Source organism: Saimiri boliviensis, chromosome 13 (assembly GCF_048565385.1).
Source record: "Saimiri boliviensis isolate mSaiBol1 chromosome 13, mSaiBol1.pri, whole genome shotgun sequence".
Taxonomy (NCBI): Eukaryota; Metazoa; Chordata; class Mammalia; order Primates; family Cebidae; genus Saimiri; species Saimiri boliviensis.
Genome location: NC_133461.1, coordinates 79359060 through 79379451, shown reverse-complemented (window position 1 = coordinate 79379451; position 20392 = coordinate 79359060). Strand labels below are relative to the sequence as shown.

The window sequence follows — 20392 nt, the reverse complement described above, 5'->3', positions numbered from 1 at the left end:
GTCACTGACGGTTCTAGACATAAACCAAACGTGTTGGGCTCTTCAGTTTTTATCCTACATTCATTACTCAGAAATTTAGTAGAAACCAGAAATATATTCAGCTGTACTCTTCGTTAACAGGAAGTGGCTCTTTTTCATCTCAGTGCTGAGACGGAAAAGGTGTGAAATATCGTAGTGCATAGCATTCCTTCTGGAAACCCATCTCTCTTTGGATTTCCCCTTTTCCTGGTCTACACCTCAGTGGCTCCATTCCCTGTCATCTTCTCATTGTCTGCTTTTCGGGGGGCCTTAGCACAGAGCTCACCTCCATTCGTTCCCCTTCTCACCCCTACCAATTACCTCACTCAGGAAACAAAGGGCCTTCCAAAGATTTCACTCTCTTCTAAGCGGCAGGGAATCTTAATTACGAGTACATCTTGATGGTTTACAATGTTTTTTCCCCCTATATAACATCCTCAGAAAACTTTAAGAAAGTAACCAACAGTTGTAAGCACAACTTATAATGCCATTATGGCACTTTAAAAAAAAAAAATGGCACCATATTTTTCTATTTCTCTCCCCCACCAACTTCTTTTTTTTTTTTTTTTTTTTTTTTTTTTGAGATAGGGTCTCTGTCTCCAGGTTGGAGTGCAGTAGTGTGATGACGTCTCACTGTGAGTTCTGAACTCCTGGACTCAAGCGCCCCTCTCACCTCATCTTCCTAGGTAGCTGAGATTTCATCTGTGCACCACTACACTCAGCTATTTTTTTTTTAAATTTTTGTAGAGAATGGTCTATGTTGCCCAGGATTGTCTTGAACTCCTAGGCTCAAGTGATCCTCACATATGAGCCTCCCAAAGTGTTGGGATTATAGGTGTGAGCCACTGCACTCAGCCTCCTATTGGGTTTATTTTCCCTTACGTTTCAAGTTTAAGTTGGAGACTAAACCTCTGAGGTCATGCTTCTTTTGAAATTCACCATAGTTCAGCACATGATAAAGCTGTTTCAGGCCAGTGCCACGCATTCCCTATTTTGGAGTCACGGCTCACAGAGGTCACTGCAGTGCCTTATCTCCGAAGATAGGAGGGAAACGTGTCTATAACCTGAGCACAGATGTCAAGGGCCCTGAATGACAACGTCCCAGCCCAGTCTTTAAGAAACCCCACAGCCTTCCATATGGAGGCAGGCGGGCAGCCAGTTCTGCAGAGACATCCACAGTGCCTCCATGCAGTGAGAAGCTCAAAGAGGCAGAGAGTACCAGAGCCAGCAGCCACTTGCAGTGTGCCCTAAAGCACTCAAGGGGCAGTACCACCCATCTATTTGTAGTTTCTTAAAAATGGTACAGGCAAATTGATGTGGTTTGAGCCACTGCCTGACTGGGTTGTTATCTAGCACAGCCACTCAGTGAAGAGTATGCATATCTTAATTGTGACATCAATAAGCAACTACTGGGAGAACCTTGCCTTTTGTAAGTCATTTGAAGTGCCAGTTTGAAAGAACAGACAGTCAGGCCTGATGGCTTAGGTCTGTAATCCTAGCACTCCAGGAAGCCAAGACAGGAGGATTACTTGAGGCTGGGAATTTGAGACCAGCCTTGGTAACATCTTAAGACCCTATCTCTGCAAAAATAAAAATAAGTTAGCTGAGTATGGTGGCATGTGCTGGACGTTCTAGCTAGTCAGGAGGCAGAGGCAAGGGGATAGCTTGAGCTCAGGAGTGAAGGCTGCAGTGAGCTCTGATGGCACCACTGTACTCCAGTCTTGGAGATGGAGCAAGACCTTGTCTCAAAAAAAGAAAAAAAAAGAAAGAACACACACACACACACACACACACACACACACACACACACACACACACACCTTCCTACATTTATCAAAAGGAGATACTGAGGAGACCCAAATTATAATTTTTGTCTAAACATAGTAAAGGATTTGAGATTTGCACATGAGAGTAACTTTGCTAAGATAAAGTACCAAGTTACATGATGCTCTTCTACATTTTGACAAGTTTTGTAAGGCATTGTGTTTGTATTTATCACCTCCTTTCTTCTTTGCAGAGAATACTCCAGGTTACACAAGTGGACCTAATGAGAAATCAACCTGCCAAAGAGTCCCTATCCTCACTGAATTGAGTAAGTTGTGTTTGGAGGGCAAAATTCAATGGAGAAATTTTTGTGATATATAACTGATGTTCCAAGCTTCTTTTTGGAATGCACAGCCAAAGGACTCAGGAACCAGAATGAGGCTCAGAGCTTTAAGTGCTTGCCTGGATGTTACACTGGGCTTTGATCCAACTGGGAACATCAGCATATCTGCTCTCAGGGTGCAGAAATGACATCCGCCTTCTCCACTCTTCCAGTTAACCAGGAGAGGGAGGGGGACCAGCAACTGGCATAGTCTTATTCAGAGGGAGGGACCACAGATTGGAAAACCACTAGAAAGAATCTCCCTGCACTGACTAGTCAACCCCACAATAGGACTTTTGGTCCTGACTATGAAGATGTGGAGAAGCTCACTGATCCCTCAAAGGGATCACCAGATGGGTTAGGGCAGAGTTTCTCCACCTTGGTACTGTTGACATTTTCTAACTTTGTGAGGCCATCCTGTGTATGGAAAGATGTTTAGCAGCATCTTTGACTTCTACCCACTACATGGGGATAGCATCCCCACAGTGGTGACAACTAAAACTGTTTCCAGCCATTGTAAGGTGACCTCAGGGGATAAATTGCCAGTGGTGAGAACCACTCTATTCCCTAGTGAAAGAGATAGAAAACTGCCTACCAGCAAGTCTGATTTTAGTGCTCATTGGGAGCAATTCTTTCTTCCTCCTGGTGGAATCTCACAATCCTTTATAATGCTTTCCTTTCCAGCAGTGGGGCCAGGATAAGGAAGGGGAGGCATGAGGGTGTCAGACTTAGACGAAGTGCTCACCCTTGGTGTCCCCAAATTTTGTGTCCCATGTATTTTCCCCACATCACATTAATCCCAGCCCTTAGTGATACTTCCTTAAAACAGATGAAAAAAACTCGCAAAGTGGCCGGGCACGGTGGCTTACGCCTGTAATCCCAGCACTTTGGGAGGCTGAGGCAGGTGGATCACGAGGTCGAGAGATCGAGACCATGCTGGTCAACATGGTGAAACCCCGTCTCTACTAAAAAATACAAAAAATTAGCTGGGCATGGTGGCACGTGCCTGTAATCCCAGCTACTCAGGAGGCTGAGGCAGGAGAACTGCCTGAACCCAGGAGAGACGGAGGTTGCGTTGAGCCGACATCGCGCCATTGCACTCCAGCCTGGGTAACAAGAGCGAAACTCCGTCTCAAAAAAAAAACAAAAAAACAAAAAAACAAAAAAAAAACCTCGCAAAGAATTAACAGAATATGCTTTTATCTGTCACCAACACCAAACAAAGCAAGAAACTTTCCTAGGCACGGGGAGCTCTGGGAACAGAAGACAAGGGAGGGAAGAGTGCCCAAGTGCATTTGGTGGGGTGCATTGCTGGGGCACCAGGGGACACATTAGGATTTACTACTGAGTATAGTTGAAGAGAAAAGGAGAAAATCCCCCAGACGAGGCAAATGGTGCCATTAGCACAGATTGAACCAATTCAGAGATGATCTCTAAAAACTGGTCCTGACTGTGATTTGACCCGATTTTACTAAACAGAAAAATGCATAATAGGCATTTTATGAGCTCGATTACCTAAACTACTGGGATTTATCCAAAATTAGATGAACATCTAGACCTCTTATCCTACAAACAAAGCAGGGAAACTTAGAGAGGAATCAGCAGGTGTCACCGCCATATGAGCTGGGAGTGACAGTGTAGCAGGTGAGAAGTGAGGCACTGCCTCGTTGTTACCTAGCTTTCATGGCCATTTTCTGGAGCAGAGGTTCTTGAACTTCAGAGTTTGAACATCCCAGACCCCTGGATCCCAGTACCTGCCTGCCTACTTGTAACCACCTTGAAGCAGTTTTTAATTACATTTTATTTTTCTCCTCCACTTTGAACTGTCTTTAACTCCTGAGCTGTACACAGTTGGCTGTCTGTATCTGTGAGGCATTGGTTCCATAACTCACTCCCCACTCCTCCCCTGGCCCTACTTCCTGAAGACACCCAAATCCATGAAGTTCAAGTCCTTTATGTAAAATGGTATAGTATCATCAACCCTCTGTATCCACGGGTTTCATCTGTGGTTAGTTGAATCCTTGAATGCAAAACCTGTGGAAATGGAGGGTCAACTGTGTGTGCCAAATGCATTAATTTAAAGAAGACTATAAGTTAGAGTGGTTGGGAAGAAATCATCCAGTTTCTCACTGACCTAGAGGTGCATCTGGTCACTCTCCAGGGACTTAGAGGTTTTGTTTCTAGTGCCAGGTGGTGCTTGTCAAGTTAGCCTAACACGCCACCTGCCAGCTCACACAGGTTCTTCTTGTCTGGCTGGCTGGAAAGGGTCACGTTGATGTGGGAATTGCAGGTCTGATGTTCTGCACCCCTTTGGTACAGAATGCATAGGGGTCTGCAGAGAAATAGCCAGGAAAGCTGAGGCCATTAGTTTAGGGTGATACAGCAGGATTTGGACAAAGGCTCATGGGATATTTGTGTGTGTGTGTGTGTGTGTGTGTGTGTGTGTGTGTGTGTGTAGGGTTCACAATGCAAGGAGAGGAATGTAGACATGCACAGGAGATGTGGGGGTTGATATTAATCATCCTTGCTCGTCTTTTATAAAAATAATTCTGTTCTTGGAATAAAATGATCAATTAATATCACTTCCTTCATTAATATCACTTGCCCAAAACTTACTGAGGAATAATTTAAGGCCCTAGGGCATAATCCAGTCATAGCAAGCATGGATTCTGAGTTGCACGTCCAGCAGATTTGTGTGGATTGGTCATTTAAATAATTATAGTATGAAGAACTGTGGAGAGTCCAAGACTATCCTAATTGCAAAGCAGCAAGTTCACCTGCCCCAGTCTCATGGATGCTGGCAGAAGATATAAGACTCCTGGATCAGAGACCAAAACAAAACAAAACAAAACCAGTCAGTTTATTACTCAGAGTAACAGCAGCCAGAGTATCCTCACTTTTGTGTTGGTTGCCCAAGCCCTGCTTTCTACAAGGTGGCATGAAGAGGCCCAAAGTGACACCTGTACCCACAGTAGATTGCTCTGTAGGATAGGAACCTAAGCTCAGGAGACCAGAGTCTTTTATAACACACAGTAAGCATGCCTTCCCTTTGCTCCCAGGGGAGACAGCATCTCTATTTTCCAATGCTGTTCTTGAGACAAACACACTTTGGGAGGCTGAGGCAGGTGGATCATTTGAAGTCAAGAGTTTGAAACCAGCCTGGCCAACACAATGAAACACTGTCTCTATTTACAATACAAAAATTAGCCAGACATGGTGGTACACACCTGTAATTCCAGCTAGTTGGGAGGCTGAGGCATGAGAATTGCTTGAACCTGGAAGGCGGAGGTTGCAGTGATTGCACCGCTGCATTCCAGCCTGGACAATGGAATGAGACTGTCTCAAAAAAAAAAAAGAAGATTCTCTTCTCCTCTGGCAACTTCAGGATACAGAAAAACAGTATCTGCTGTAAGCAAAAGCACTTGGATAGAAGGCACGTGGAAACTGTCAAACTCTACAGGAACACACAGAACAAGTTGGGAAGAGAATCATTGTTTACACATGGGGATCAGAGCAGACTTCTCCACTATCGTGCAACAGAGATACAGCTCTCTTCAGAGTAACTGTGAACCTTTTATAACCAACACTAGAGTTAGTTTTAAAACACAAAATATTTATAATGACGATTGTATAGCTTTTAAGTTATTTTTCTAGTATATGGCTTTCTGTAGCCATGGTAATGGCCAGCTACCCATGCGCTGTCTCCAGGCTTGCTCCTGGCAGGTGGCATTCATCTCAGATTTGAGCACAAGGCATTGGCTCTCTGGACTCCTCTCTCCTTTACTTTCCTCTCTAGGCTGCTCCTAAATCCTATTCCCCGACATCCAGGAAGCCCCTCCAGCCATCCACCTATGCCTCTTATGAGTCCAGTTGAAATCTCAGCCTCCTCCTTCATTTTCTTCTCGTGTGTGGCCCAAATCTCTCCAACTCTCCAACTTCTGTTTAATCTGATCATGGCTCTTTTTAAGCCCAGGCAGCATTTTGGTCCCTGCTCCTTGTCCATAGTAAAACAGCTTGAAATATCCCATACAAGAGAATAGTTTCAGGTGGGCAACTCTGCTCTCTATTTAAAAGCATGCACAAAGTACTATGCAATGCTAGGACAATAAAGAACATACCAGTTAAAAAAAAAAGAAGAATAAGAAGAAAGAAAAGTCTAGGAACAAAGGCAGCATTGTCTCCTAGAGGAGAGAAGTGCCTCTCCTCTCACGCTCCGCAAAGACCAGCTATATTCACCTCAGAGGCTGCCTACAGGGGTCTGGGGCCAGAATAGAGATGCTGATGGAGCCTGTGCCAGTATGGACATGCTGATGGATAATTTGGCTACTGCTATACTGGCCTCAGTTAGGATGATTCCCTAAGCCCTTGCCACACAGAGTGCGATTCATGAATCAGCAACTTCAGCAGCATCTGGGAGCTGGCTAGGCTTGTGGACTCTCAGCCCACACCCTAGACCCAGTGAATCAGAATCTGCATTGCAACCAGATCCCCAAGTAATTCCTATGCACATTAAATTCTGAGAGACATGGGGCTTATGTGACTCTAGGAAGCCAAGTAAATGCCAAGTCATCCATTGCATAGTAATTTGAGAAATAAAACATTTTAACTGGGGTGACCATGTGTTCCTATTTATTCCTATGATTCCAGGGCAATTTTTGAGCATGCTCTCTTTTGCTCCCCAAAATATCCTGGTTTGAAGGATAAATGATACAAGGATGGCAGTAAGAACACTTCTCGAGAAACTAAGCCTGTGCTCCAGAAATGTCCCCTTGGTGGTGAAGGTACCCAACAGATCTCTGTGCCTTTTGTGGGAAGGAAGACAATTAGAAAGAAAAAGAAATGTACTGAATCAGTGGTAGATCCCACAGAGACCCCAAAGTAGACATTAGATCTTTTGATCAAGTGATCACCCCTTGGCCTGCATGGATGGCACTTCTTATGCTCTTAACCTGGTCTGCGTGTCTTTCCTTTTTGCCTCTTGCCTTGCAGAAAATCCTTCCAACATTCACTTTATTGAACAGCTTGGTGGACTGGAAAGGTCTCTCCAAGAAACAAACCTGCATCTCAGCACTGCCTTTTCTACAGGCACTGTTTTTTCCGGCAGCTTCTTGGATTCTCTCCTGGCCACGGTAAGAACAGCTAAGCAACGAAACCCCCAAAACCAAGCCCCCTGCAGAGAAGTGAGCAGGTAGAGTAGGGCTGCGTAGATGATAACACAGTTCTACATTCTCTTTGATTTTCAAAAAGAAGCTTGTTTCCACACATTAATTTATCTTTTCTCATAACTACTTGGTACGGGAAGCAACATTTTCACATTTTCAAGATTAAAAACTTGAGAGCCTTGGAGCCAGAACGTCTGATGCCAGGAGGAGTGAGTGCTTCAAAGGCATCTCTGCAGACCAGGCCCCTTGGTGTCAGAGCTCAGTAGATAACTGCTTTCCCCTCTCTCTAAAATCCTACCAACCGGTCGTATGGAAATAGCCCATAAAGGGATCCAGGAAGAGTTTCAGGCCATAAAGCGTCTCAAGGAAGCAGCTCTGCCCTTTGGCGTTGTGAGTTTCGTTCAGAGCTAAGTCAAATCTCCCTCCATGTTGCTCCTCTCATGGGGCGGATTGTCGACTACATGGTTGTTCTTTAGTTTTCAGCACCTCTTTAGCCACCTGGCAGATCTTTTCCATCCATTAGGATTCCCCTGTGTGGAATTAATTCACCCTACAAATGCCCCCAGAACACCTACTCTGTGCAGGGCACTCTTCGGATGCTGGGGAATCAGCAGTGTGAGAATGACAGAAGCCTCACCCACATGGGGCCTGAGGAGTGGCGGAGATTGGCATATGCATGATTAAAAAAAAGCAACACAGAGGGATGCCAATTACAAGGACTAAGGAGGTGTGAGGTAGGAAATGTGGAATTTAGGGAAGGAGTTGCGAGATTCAGTAATGCCGCCTTCTCAGGGAAGGCGGTGCTGAGAAGGTGGCAGGTGAGCCCAGTTCTGGAGGAGAGGAGAGAGCACAGCAGTCAGAGGCAGTGATGAGGGAGCACACCCCAAGGTGTTATTTCAGATGGACTGACTCACAAGATCGGCGTGTAGCCATTTGTGAATAACTTGCAAGAATCCTTCCAAAGGAAAGCCACATAACCATTACCTCACACACTCCTCCTATCCAGGATTTTCAAGGGAAGAGCTGCAAAATGGATGGGTGTCAATATTCAGATGCTGAAATTCAGGAGAGTCTGAGCAGTTGATGAACTTGCTGCCTTCTGAAAGTGAACTTGGAGAAGCATCATTCCTGAATTTCAGGAATGCCTCAAGGCACAGTTTGCAAGTTTAAGGGATTAGGGCTGGGCATGTGTGTCCCCTTCCTGACATCAATGCTATTTAGCATGAAAGGGATTGTGCTGCCCTGGGCTCTGCCTCTCTAAACCATGGTAGGGTTCTCATACACCCCATCAAGCTCTTAGAGAGATGATACCACTTCAGCAATAGTTTAACATTAAATGAATTGGTAGAGTGCATGGCTTCTAAAGAGTTAAGCAGCTCAGCCTTTGCTGAGCCAGGGAGGCACTGGAGAAAGTCAAGTCAGGTTACTTTTCCAAGAAGGTAGTTGTGTCAGAGAAAATGTTATACCACTGTCTGTCACTGTTATGTCAATTAACTCGCCTGGAATTAATGACTGTAGTGTCAGGCAGGAGATGACTTTTGATGAACTTGACCTGTCTGAAGATTCATTTCAGATGGGTTTCAGTCCCAGTTCTCTTCAGAGATCCTTAGATGGCAGGCAACCTCATGTTTTAAATTAAACTTGAAACTTAATTAAGCACCACCAGCTCACACAGGCAGGAACAGAGCCACAGATTCTATTTAGAGTTGGTCAGAAGGGCAGGATGGACAGAGAAGGGCTGGAAGAGTAGGGACAGCAACAAATGAACACACAACACAAGCCAGCATGAGGAACACAGGCTTGGTCATAAGAATCCTGATGCCTCCCACCATTCAGCAACTGAGCGTGACATTGGCCTTGGGTGGGTGGTCTCAAGAGTGTGGCTTCTTCCTAGGCTGCCTTCAGATATTGGGTCAGTGGGCTTCACTCAGTGGAAAAAGAAGACTCTTGCTGGAAAACAAAATGTGGTACATAGAAAAAAAAAAAAGGCCACACAATGTGACCTATTATTGGGATTGTCACATGAGGTCACACCCACAGCAGATCATCAGCTTTGCCTTAAGAACTCTTGGTAAGTACTTATTTTAGGACTGGCACTTGCTCCACTGAGTTTGGGTAGGGATGGCAATGGAGAATCAGAGAAGAAGGCATCTTCTATGTCAAGGGTGCCGAGTGAATCTTGAATCTCTAAATCTCTACCTAGCAGTCTTCAGCCCCAGCTCTTGAATCTTTCTGGCACAGCAAAATGAACATACGGTAACACTAATGATGAGCTGAACGAGGCCATTGAAAATCATTGTGAAAGCTGCTTATTCTTGTTTTCCTTCTCGTTTTCCTTCTCCCTGCACCTGATTCTACTGCTTTTATGTGCTTCCTTATAAGTATGAGATGACTTCTTATCACCAAAGAAAGACCCAAGGGTCAAGCCTGAGCCTCCAATCCCATTGTCTCCTTTCTTCTGGGGACCATTGATCATGGGTGGACTCCGGATCTTACCACCTGGTCACATGGAAATGCCCTTGGAGAGGAAGAGAACATTTATCACCTTTCAATAAAAACATCTGGAGTCACTACAGAGGCTCCTGAATACATTCTCAAACACTTCAGATATTCTCCATTTGTGCTGGAGCATCTCCTGGCTGAGGGTTGGTAGGAAGGCCAAGACCTTGATCTCCCCATTAAGTTAGAAAGGCAGTTATGGGTCCTGGAGCTCTGATCCCACACAGAACCCCAAGGCAAACATTACTGAAGATCACAGTATTCGTCCCCCAGATCATACCTTTCCCTACATAGGTCTCTAAGCATATTATTTTGATGAGTTTTCTTGTTGAGATAATATCAAGAATAATAGCTATAGACCCTAAGAAGAGTAACATTTCTCAAGCACTTACCCAGAGCCAAGGAGTTCACTAACTGTATTACCTCCATTACCCGGTTTAATTCTCCTGTCAAATATGGAAGCTTAGCTGGGTAAATAATCTGCCAAAGGTTGCATCATTTACAAGTAACGAGTTAGTTTTCAGATCCAAGTGTATGTGATCCCAGAGTCATTCCTTGCTGCCACAATCAACTGACCCTCCAGAAATCTATTTCTGTGATGATCCATGTCCTTGCCACACAGGAATTTTCAAGTTTAGGTAAGAGGGCTTCTTCCCTGATAATGCTCAGTGCAGACAAGAGGAGATGTGCCCACCTTGCCTTGCTCACTCATACCTCTTCCCTCCATCAGAGCAACTCTACTTTCATCTGTGGCATATTAGAGGCGCCTGCATAAGATTCGATTGCACAAGAGGCATCTGTTAAGAAGATTTTGGAACTCATTCCTTTGTTAGGATACAGCACCGAGAGAGGCATAACGTAAACAGAATCCTGTTCTCCTCTATTCTGAGACAGGGTTCCAATTTCCAGCCAGAAGTCCTGTGCAGGAGGCAGGAGTCACATTTTGCCCTATTTTTCATGTCCCTTTTTTCTGCAAAAACTGTCTTCTGTGTTTGACACTTTCAACCTGCAGCCCAGCTTAATGCACGAAGAGATTGTGTCCCATTGCAACACAGAGGTTACAGAGGTTACAATTAGACTCTGCCCACACTACACAGAAGGTCAAGGCTAAGAACAGATGCATTCAGGACAGGATCCCTGAATGCATATGCTAATGCTTCAGTAGTTTCTGAAACAAGATGAGAGCACTAGCCATTACTTCAGTCCTGGTGAACTACATTTTCAACATGATATTAAGGGCCCTCTTCCTTCCCATTTGTACTCAGGCACCTCCATAGTGCTCTTCCACCTTTCTCTCTCCATCGCCCATAATAAACACCAAGAATAAATGTGTAAGTCCCAAGAAGGCCACAAAGCCCACAGTAATGTGCTGTGAACTTGTCACTGCTTAGAAATACTAAGGGTTTGTTTAAATTTTCATGCAATTTTAAAAATTCTATCCCTTGATAGGCCTGTGCTATTTTTTTCAATGTACAATAATGGGTTTTCCCTACAAACTTTATGATACAGTTGACATTAGAATGGCTTCAAGTACCCCTGGTATACTACCCTAAACTGACCCAGCTGAAGAAAAATGCCTACAGGATACAATTCAGATTTGCTTTTGATCTTCTATCAGTTCAGTGCTATAAAAATTAAAATATGGTGGGGCAGCCAGGCTCATATGCAGGATTCCTATCTGGTTCTACAACAAAAGACTTTCGAAACTAGATGTGAATTTGGCGAGCCCTTTCCTTTACCCATAAGGAAAGTCAAGCCAACAGAAGTTACATGACTTTCTTAAGGTCACTTGGCTTGTTAGTTGCAGTTTTCCTATCCTATAATCTCACTCTGAGATTAGAAGTATTTCTGGAAGAATGTTTGATCTTAAGATCTTTGAGGATTCTCAGAATGCAAAGCAGCATTTGACTAGGATGCTAGCATCTATGCCATTAGGTAACGTTCTAGGTTATGACAGGGACCACAACATTCACAGTAGCTAAAAGTTAAAACACTACAAGCAGCAACATTTTCTGACATTGAAAGTCCAAGTTCCAGTAAATAAGATGTTATGAGAAACATTGACCAAGTTTGAAAGTCTGAAATATTCCAGGTGCTCTTTAACTTGCAGATTTTCTTGCAAGAGACAAAAGGGATGGAGGGAGAGAACAAGAAGGAGGGAGGAGGGGAGAGAGGGAAGAAGGGAGGGAGGAAGGAAGGAAGGAAAGAAGGAAGGAAGGAAGGAAGGAAGGAAGGAAGGAAGGAAGGAAGGAAGGAAGGAAGGAAGGAAGGAAGGAAGGGATGTTGAGAAAGATCAGTGTCAGAGAACCCCAAATAATAAGAACAGGAGATGAGTTCACAGCATATAGGTGACATGTAAATCCCATTATTTTTCTCAATATAGAATTATAATACTTTTGATGTCAGAACTGAAGAAATGATATATTCAAAGGCTAAGCCTCTTTCAGTTAAATATGTAAAGCACATTTTTCCCTAGAGCCATCGACACTAAGATAACCAGAGAATTTGCACCTTTTTTTTTTTTTTTTTTTTTTTTTTTTTTTTTTTTTTTTTTGAGACGGAGTTTCGCTCTTGTTACCCAGGCTGGAGTGCAATGGCGCGATCTCGGCTCACCGCAACCTCCGCCTCCTGGTGTCAGGCAATTCTCCTGCCTCAGCCTCCTGAGTAGCTGGGATCACAGGCACGCGCCACCATGCCCAGCTAATTTTTTGCACTTTTAGTAGAGACGGGGTTTCACCATGTTGACCAGGATGGTCTCGATCTCTCGACCTCGTGATCCACCCGCCTCGGCCTCCCAAAGTGCTGGGATTACAGGCTTGAGCCACCGCGCCCGGCTGCACCTTTTCTTTAATCAGTGGAGAATTATTCTCACAGCATTGTGTTTGATCACTGTACACAACGGCCACATGTTCTTAAAGGGATTGTAATTCAACCTGGATTTATGTCCTCCACTCCTCCACCAGATATCGGGGACTTTATTCCATAAGCATCTTTCCGGGTGATAGTGGAATGCAACAAAGAAGAAACATAAGGAGGAAGACATCACTCAGGAGATTCTCTCAGTCTGAGGACTAAAGTGAAGTCGTCTTTTAACCTAAAAAATGCTGGAAAAGTTATTTTTAGTATCTTCTTATTCATATAGATTATATTATTTCTTAAGTCAGCTTGTCCCAATCACATCTCTGTTTTACCAGAATATTTATTTGTTTATTTGTTAAAAATTACCTATCCATTGAAGTCAATATCCTTACAGCTTTCAAACACCTGCCTTGTTCAATGCACTACGGAGGATATGAGTGTTATGTAGACATAGTCTATCTTCTGAAGGAGCACATCATCTTCAGGAAGTATTGCTCAGTCTGATCTGAGGACCGCCAGTGTCAGAACCCCTCAGGGTGCTCTTTAAATCCCAATTCTCGCTCCTGTCCATATATTCTGATCCAGGAGATCTAGAAATCTACACTCATTAATATCACTTCAGATGATCCAGATACATGAGAAGCAATGATAAAGAAAACAGAATTTAGCAATGTGTGCAGTTTACTTTACTTAATCCGGCAACCAATGCTGGAAGGTAAGTGTTACCATGTCGACTTTGAAGATTATAAAACTGTTGCTGAAAAAAACAACCAGACAACGGTGGCTCATGCCTGTAATCCCAGCACCATGGAAGGCCAAGGCAGGTGGATCACTTGAGGTCAGGAGTTAGAGACCAGCCTGGCCAACATGGCAAAACCATGTTTCTACTAAAAATACAAAAAAATTAGCCAGGCGTGGTGGTGCACACCTGTAATCCTAGCTACATGGGAGGCTGAGGCATGAGAATTGCTCGAACCCAGGAGGCAGAGGTTGCAGTGAGCCAAGATTGCACCACTGCACCCCAACCTGGGTAAAAGAGTGAGACCCTGTCTCAAAAAAAAAAAAAGAGAAAATTATGAATTGCCCAAAGCACTCAGCTAGTATATGACAGTCCAAGATTCAAACTCAACTGTGTTCCATACAAGCAACTAACTGTAAAATATGGAAGAATGAGATAAAGTAAAAGTCAGTGCCCATGGAATCCCAAACAAAGAGAAATTTCCTTCTGCTGAGAAGACCCAGGAAAGAGTCACCAAGCTGATGAACCAGAGGTTCGAAAGCAAATGCATGAAGCGGTAAAAGAACCACGTGAGCACCTGTAGATAGACTAGTATGCCCCAGAGGGAACAGGTCATGGAGGAGACAAGCCTGGCAAGGGAGACTGCATCAGATCCCAAAGGTTTTGAAGGCCATGGTGGAGAGAGAGGGCCTCGTTTTATGTCAGGACACTAAAAGGTTGAGGAGATGGAGATCATGATCTGATTTGTGTTTGTGGGAATCGCTGGGAAAGCATTGTAAACAATGGGGTGCAGATGAACAGAAAATCAAGACATAGCAAGAAGTAAAGAGGTTCTTATGTTAATCCAGTTTTCAGAAGATGGATCCTTGAATTTGAAAGTAGAGAAAATAAATGGTAAATGTTTTAGAACAATAACAATTGAAGTTCTTCCTGCCATTTATTACAAAAACAAAATGATTGCTTTTAACTAACATATAAAAATAGAAATTCTCATTTCTAATAAAGCCAAAGTCTAATTTAAATAAAATGAAGGGTGGAAAATTTTAAAATATTATATATTCAATAAATTTGAGAAAATCTGGTGGGTAATACATTCCAATGGCCTTTCCATGTATGTTAATGCCTGGTCCACACTGAATGTGGAAGCAATCCTGGAGGAAGGGAGTTTATTAAAATGGCTGGGATTATTCAAACTCAAGCTTATTTCAAGATAAGAAGTTTGCCAAGTCTTCCTCTTAGTTTCATTTGGATGCCAAAGATTCTGAAAGCCTATTTACTTAATTATTAAACACCTATAATACCTAAAGTATAGTAAGAGCTATGGGAAATCCAAATACTAATAAGACCTAAGTCAATATCTGTCCCTAGGTCACAAACAAAAGGATTTTAAGTAAATTCGCATCCAGAAGGCTCAAGCATGGATGACAATAATATCAGCAGTTCCCTACTGGAAAATCCATAGAAAGTCTCAGTAAATATATATATTTAAATATACCTTGATGATGATTAGGGTATCTGTGGCCTGACATATATACCTCCTCTGGTCATTTTGGGAAGAGGAGAGTCCCTGGTGTCAGTATCATTATCCAGTTTCTTCTTCATCTGCAGTGTAATCTCCAAGGAGGAAGAACTGGGTTAGTGTTCCTTTCTCTGCAGTTGGCCTGACCTAGCACAGTACCCAAACTGTAATTCTTCAGTTGCATTAGAGAATTATAAGGAGAAACACTGTTTGTTCTGCACCATCAGGTCCATGTTAAACAGCAATGCCCTCTACAACTCCAAACCTGTACTTCTCCACTGTTCACATATTGGCTCTTCTGACCTTGCTTGTGGCTTGTCTTTGTTTTCTAGGCCTTCTACAATTATCATGTCCTGGAATTGCTTCAGATGCTGGTGACAGGAGGAATGAGTTCTCAGCTGGAACAACATTTAGATGAGGATAAGGTCTATGATCTGTCAGATAGCTGCACGACGCTCTTGTCTGGAAGAAAGCGGTGTAAGCTGGGGCTTCTGTCTTTACACCAAACCATTTTATCAGACGTTCAAGTGAGTCTACTCTTCAGCGAACTCAGTTTTTCACTTCCTTACCTCTCTGAGCTTCTGAAAATGGTCCAGGCTATTTGGGTTCATAGATATCCCATAGCACAGAAATAATAACACTAAAAATAACAAAAAAAGAATAGAACTTTATATTTGTAGAGTATCTTACAAATCACAGTGTCTTCATATGTTATATTTATTTTTTTTCAATAATTATGGGACGTAGATAAAGCAGTTGTTATTATCCCCATCTTCCAGATAAATAACCCGAATCTACAGGGAGCATCAGAGAGGCCCTGCAACTTTGTACCTTGACAAGAGTATTCATAATAATTATAACAGCTAATGTTTATTGAGTATTTTCTCTGTGCTTGTCTACTTTAGTGCTTTTTCCACTTAATCTGCTTATGGATTTATAGGGTAGGCATTATTATTAATTCTATTTAACAGATCAAGAAACTGGAGTCAGAGAAGCAAGGACTTGCTGGGGACCACATTGTCAATCAGTGTCAGAGCAGGGACCCAGCTACAGCAATTTGACCCCAGGCCTGCCCGCTCTCCCTATACTTAAAATGCTAAAGAAATCTGATAAGGTCAGCTGAAATCAGCCAGAAGCCTTCTGTACTTGGGTCTGAGAGTCTGGCTGAACTAGTGAGTGGAAAATGCTTGAGTTTTCTTAGCCTAGGGAGCTGGTAAACAGTAGATTGCAGCCAGGGAGAATATAATAATTCTGGAAAATTCCAATGGAGCATCCAGGCATTTGGAAATCAGAGTAGAGTCTAGCCAAGAAATGAGAAATCAACTTGTCAAGGTGGTGCCTTCTGGTTTGGTTTTAATTGGCATTTCATTCAGGTGTCCAGTGTCATTGCTAGGGGTAGGCTTTTCCAAGGAAACATCTTTTGTTGATTCAGAGGACATTAGCAAACGCCCTGGGTAGAACGCTATACCTGGTGCATGTCGATGCGTGCTGCCAAAAGGGTCAAATCCCACATTCTGCGCATTAGCGTTCCCGGTGTAAACCACATTCCAGAAGTTCCCTCAGTGTAATCTGGTTCTTTGCATTTCTGTAGTCCTGGGTTTCTCACCTACAGGTGGGCTTGTGAGTATATATAAGCCCAGGAAACTGCTGCTAGCAACTTCCTGTTGGCATCAGAGAGCACGGTAGACTTGTCTCCACTACTCTCCCTCCTCTCTACAATTATGACATGTCTTCCCTTTGTTCTTTATCCTGAGGAATTACAGAACTGAACGGATTGATCTCTTTTGATCTTGCTGAGCCTATTTGCTGCCGCAGGGGCTTGAAACTGTTGTCTATTCATGTGATCTTGTTGGCTATAGCCCAAGAACAAGGTCAAAATGAGTATTTGGGATTGTGATCTGTTTTACAGTAGGATAAGATGTCTCTCAAGATGTTGTTTAACATCCTAACTCAGTGTATATCTCAAAAGCTGCATTTTCCAACCTGTTGCTCATTGTTAATTCATAGTGGTTGCCAGAATGGCAATGGTAATAAGTACAACAATATGTTCACACCACACCCACCAGAAGCTCTGGAAAGAGCCAGAATGGTAAAAACAGTCACTGGGATTAGAGTTTCAGAACCAAACATACACTTAATTACCTATCCACCTGACACTGCCACCACAAAGATATTGGGAAGTGGCTTACCAAGCTTCTACTACCAGGAAAAGCAAATGACACTCCAGTGAGTGCTTAAAATTGCCTTAATCGAAGTGCCCAGCAGACCTATGTTTGTCTCTTCTCTCCCCAGCCAAGAAACAACTTTGGACAACTGTTCTGTGGCTCGTTACATCTTTTTGGAATCCTCTGTGTTGGGTTATACCGAGTAATTGATGAAGAAGACCTCAACCCAGAAAACAAAAGGGGAGTGTGCTAGATTGGAAAGCATCATCCACCCACCCAAGCATAAGGACCACGGCTACTTTATACAATGTGAAAGAGAATTCCAGAGCTCAGGGTCCACAGTGGCAAGGAAGGGTACATGGAAAATAAAGAACTATGTAAGAATAAGGAGGGACGGGTATAAACAAGAGGGGCCTGAGTAATTAGGGTCCGGCTAATATCGGCCATGTAAGGAGAATGGAGTTTCTGTCCCCCAATGAAAATTGAAATGTGGAGCTAGATTTTAAATCATCTCCACATTTCAATTTTGTAACTTACTCCTCATCCGTGTCTGTATAGCTTTCTAAAGCTGAATGCCACTATCCACATTAGAAAGATGTACTTGTTTTCTGCTGGACTCATTGGGTAAATATTGATCGAGATCTTTTCTAGCCATGGTACTTTTTACATATAAATCATAGGGATGATATGTTCGGCTTTCAATTTAAAGAAAGACCACTCTAACAGCACCAAGGAAGACAGAAATGTAGGTGGAGGGCAAAGGGAAAGGAAAAGTTACAGTCTGGAGACAACACAATTGTGTACGTTCAGACTAAGATCCCCACAGTGAGAATGGACAGGATTCAGTAGGGAAGAAGAAATTGAAAGGAATAGAGTGGAAATAGATTGATGGGACCTGTTCCAGGAGAAAGGAGAAGGAAGCCAAATTACTCAAAGTGGAGCGGTCTTGAATAGAAAATAACAACAGCAACAAGTTTTCTGGCCCAGAGGAGAAAAGGAGAGGGAAAAAAAAGAGATGCCCAGGCAGATCTAGCTCTAAGCGAGGGCTAGGCTTACAGGAATTTTTATCTCACATTTCTCAGTGATTTCTCAGTGCACGTGCAGTCATTGCTGAAAGAACGATCGAAGAAACATTATCAGGAGTCAAGAAAGGAGTCAACATTTAGATTAGCTATTGAGAGGAGTGGAAGAGGAGGCTTATTGTGAATTTGTGAATACTAAACCACATAGTGAAAGAACAAAGATTGGAAATCCCAATGACGTTGAATAGTAGAGGTACTCCGAGTTAAGGGTGTGAGAGAGAAAGTATGACAAGAAGCTGTAGTCAGCAGTGATTTATTTAGACTTAAGATTTTAAAGGTGGAAGAATTTTAGGAGTTATAACATCTAGGACGTGGCCAGAAAAGTGGTTTGGAGGTAAAGCTCATTGGGTATTGGAAGTCATAGCGACGTGTCTGAATGCTGGAGTCGTAAACCACAGAGACACTGCGGGCGCGTAAAAGAATGGCTGCACTAGAGTTTGAAAGGAAGAGCATGCAAGTGCCAAAGGCCAAAATAAGAGTGGAGGTCTATAGATGACTCTGATGGATATGGAAAGAAGGCACATTACAGCACCCACCGCCAAGACAGTAGGGGAGGAGTGATGGTCTGAAAATGGCTCCCTCTCTCTCCCTCTCTGCCTGAACTCCGCTCCTCCCCCAAACACCTCTGTACAGCCCTTCCAACATGGTAACTGGGAGACTATATAGCTCATATTAACACTTGAGGGGACCAGGGTGAGGGGGGGAGGGTGGAATTGTTACTTTTGTTTTAAACAGGATATGTGATCTTGTTCCGGAGATTTTTTTAATGATAGAATTGAGGTTATAGAGGACTCGGTGGGAAAAGTAAAACTGGGTAGGTTCTTCGGTGAAGGAAGTTCAATGGTGCCTTGAGAGCTATGCTAAGAAAGAGGTGATCATTTGAGGCACTAGTGAGGCAATGCAGGACGAAAGTCATACGAGGCTACCCTGCCTCAATATTCCCACATAAGCACTGTTGCCCTCACAATGGGCATTTGCTATGTACCTGATGCTGTGTTAAGTCTTCTGGATATTCTTTAGCGTTCACTGACACTCGTTATTTGCTTGCCAGTCAGGGCTTTAAAGAGAACATTTTTAAAATGCTTTTCTCTGCTGGCCAGGCTACATTCTGTGTGAAAGTTGGTGGCATAAGTATTAGGTTAGAGCAGGTCTAAGCCCGGATGAAAACACCTGAAATACATGTCATCTTCCTGTTGACAAAGCTTGGCTAAGTGGTCAATATTGTGGCAGTTGAATTCATGATTATAGTGTCTCTTAAAAGCAAACAGAGCTGGAGTAGGGCCATTAGACATCAACCAATCTGAACCACAGTCTTCCCCCTCCCACTAGAACAAAAGAGGAGTACAGCAAGGCATTTCTACTTGAGAACCTCTCCTCTTGCACTGTGCTTCAAGAGTAAGTAGTAAATAGATATTTGCTATTAATCAGAAACCCAAGAAGTAAAGCAAAACAAAAACATTTTCTCTTTGGGCCCAGCAAGATGACTTCTTTATTTGGGCCACTGCCTGTCGCCACACTGGCCGGCTGCAGAGCTTCATCGTTTATCTTTGACTTGTCTTACAGGTTTGTGATCATCCGGCCAGCCAATGAGTTCGAGTTGCTGCCCTCAGACCTTGTGTTTTGTGCCATACCCTTCAGTACTGCTTGTTATAAAAGGAATGAAGAGACTTTATTGCAAAAGTCAAATGAAATTGTAAATAATGCACCACTGACAACACAGACATATTCACACACAAATTTTCCTCCTACCATTGATCCAGGTGATGAGACACTGTATTCACCAATCTATGCTTATGAGTCTACAAGCAACTCTCCTTTTGCTAAGCAAACATCTTGGGATCAGAGTAGAACACACAGTGTTGCATCATCCCAGATACTTTTAGGTGGCAATGCAAAAGAAAACGGAAACCAAACCTCAGACAAGGAGGTTTATGATGAGGACTCCTTGGCATATTCAGAGCCACACTAGACCTGCCCATATTCATGGGCTCTTCACTTGCTCCTTACAAATCATCTTCCGAAATGGTAACTTTGAACCAGGAAAATAAAAATGGAAGCATGCCATTTTTGTGCCCATTGCTTAGTGGTTCATGAAGGCCACACTGTTTCAAATGAGACAAAAGTCTAATCCTACTGGATCTTGTGTGATAAATAAATATATGCTAAATGCCCCTGTAAGGAAAGTTCATTCCTCCGTTGCCTT

General features: G+C 43.2%; 1 protein-coding gene across 1 annotated transcript in view; it reads left to right on the top strand.

The window, feature by feature from the left end:
- The window catches only part of KCNU1 (potassium calcium-activated channel subfamily U member 1), a 129785-nt gene extending 109627 nt beyond the window's left edge, over positions 1–20158 (top strand). The window contains exons 23-27 of the mRNA XM_010348739.3: positions 2036–2110; positions 7154–7293; positions 15275–15469; positions 17235–17353; positions 19753–20158. Coding sequence (XP_010347041.1) covers positions 2036–2110; positions 7154–7293; positions 15275–15469; positions 17235–17353; positions 19753–20158 — 935 coding nt within the window. The remainder of the gene's footprint in view (positions 1–2035; positions 2111–7153; positions 7294–15274; positions 15470–17234; positions 17354–19752) is intronic.
- Positions 20159–20392: the final 234 nt, after the last annotated feature.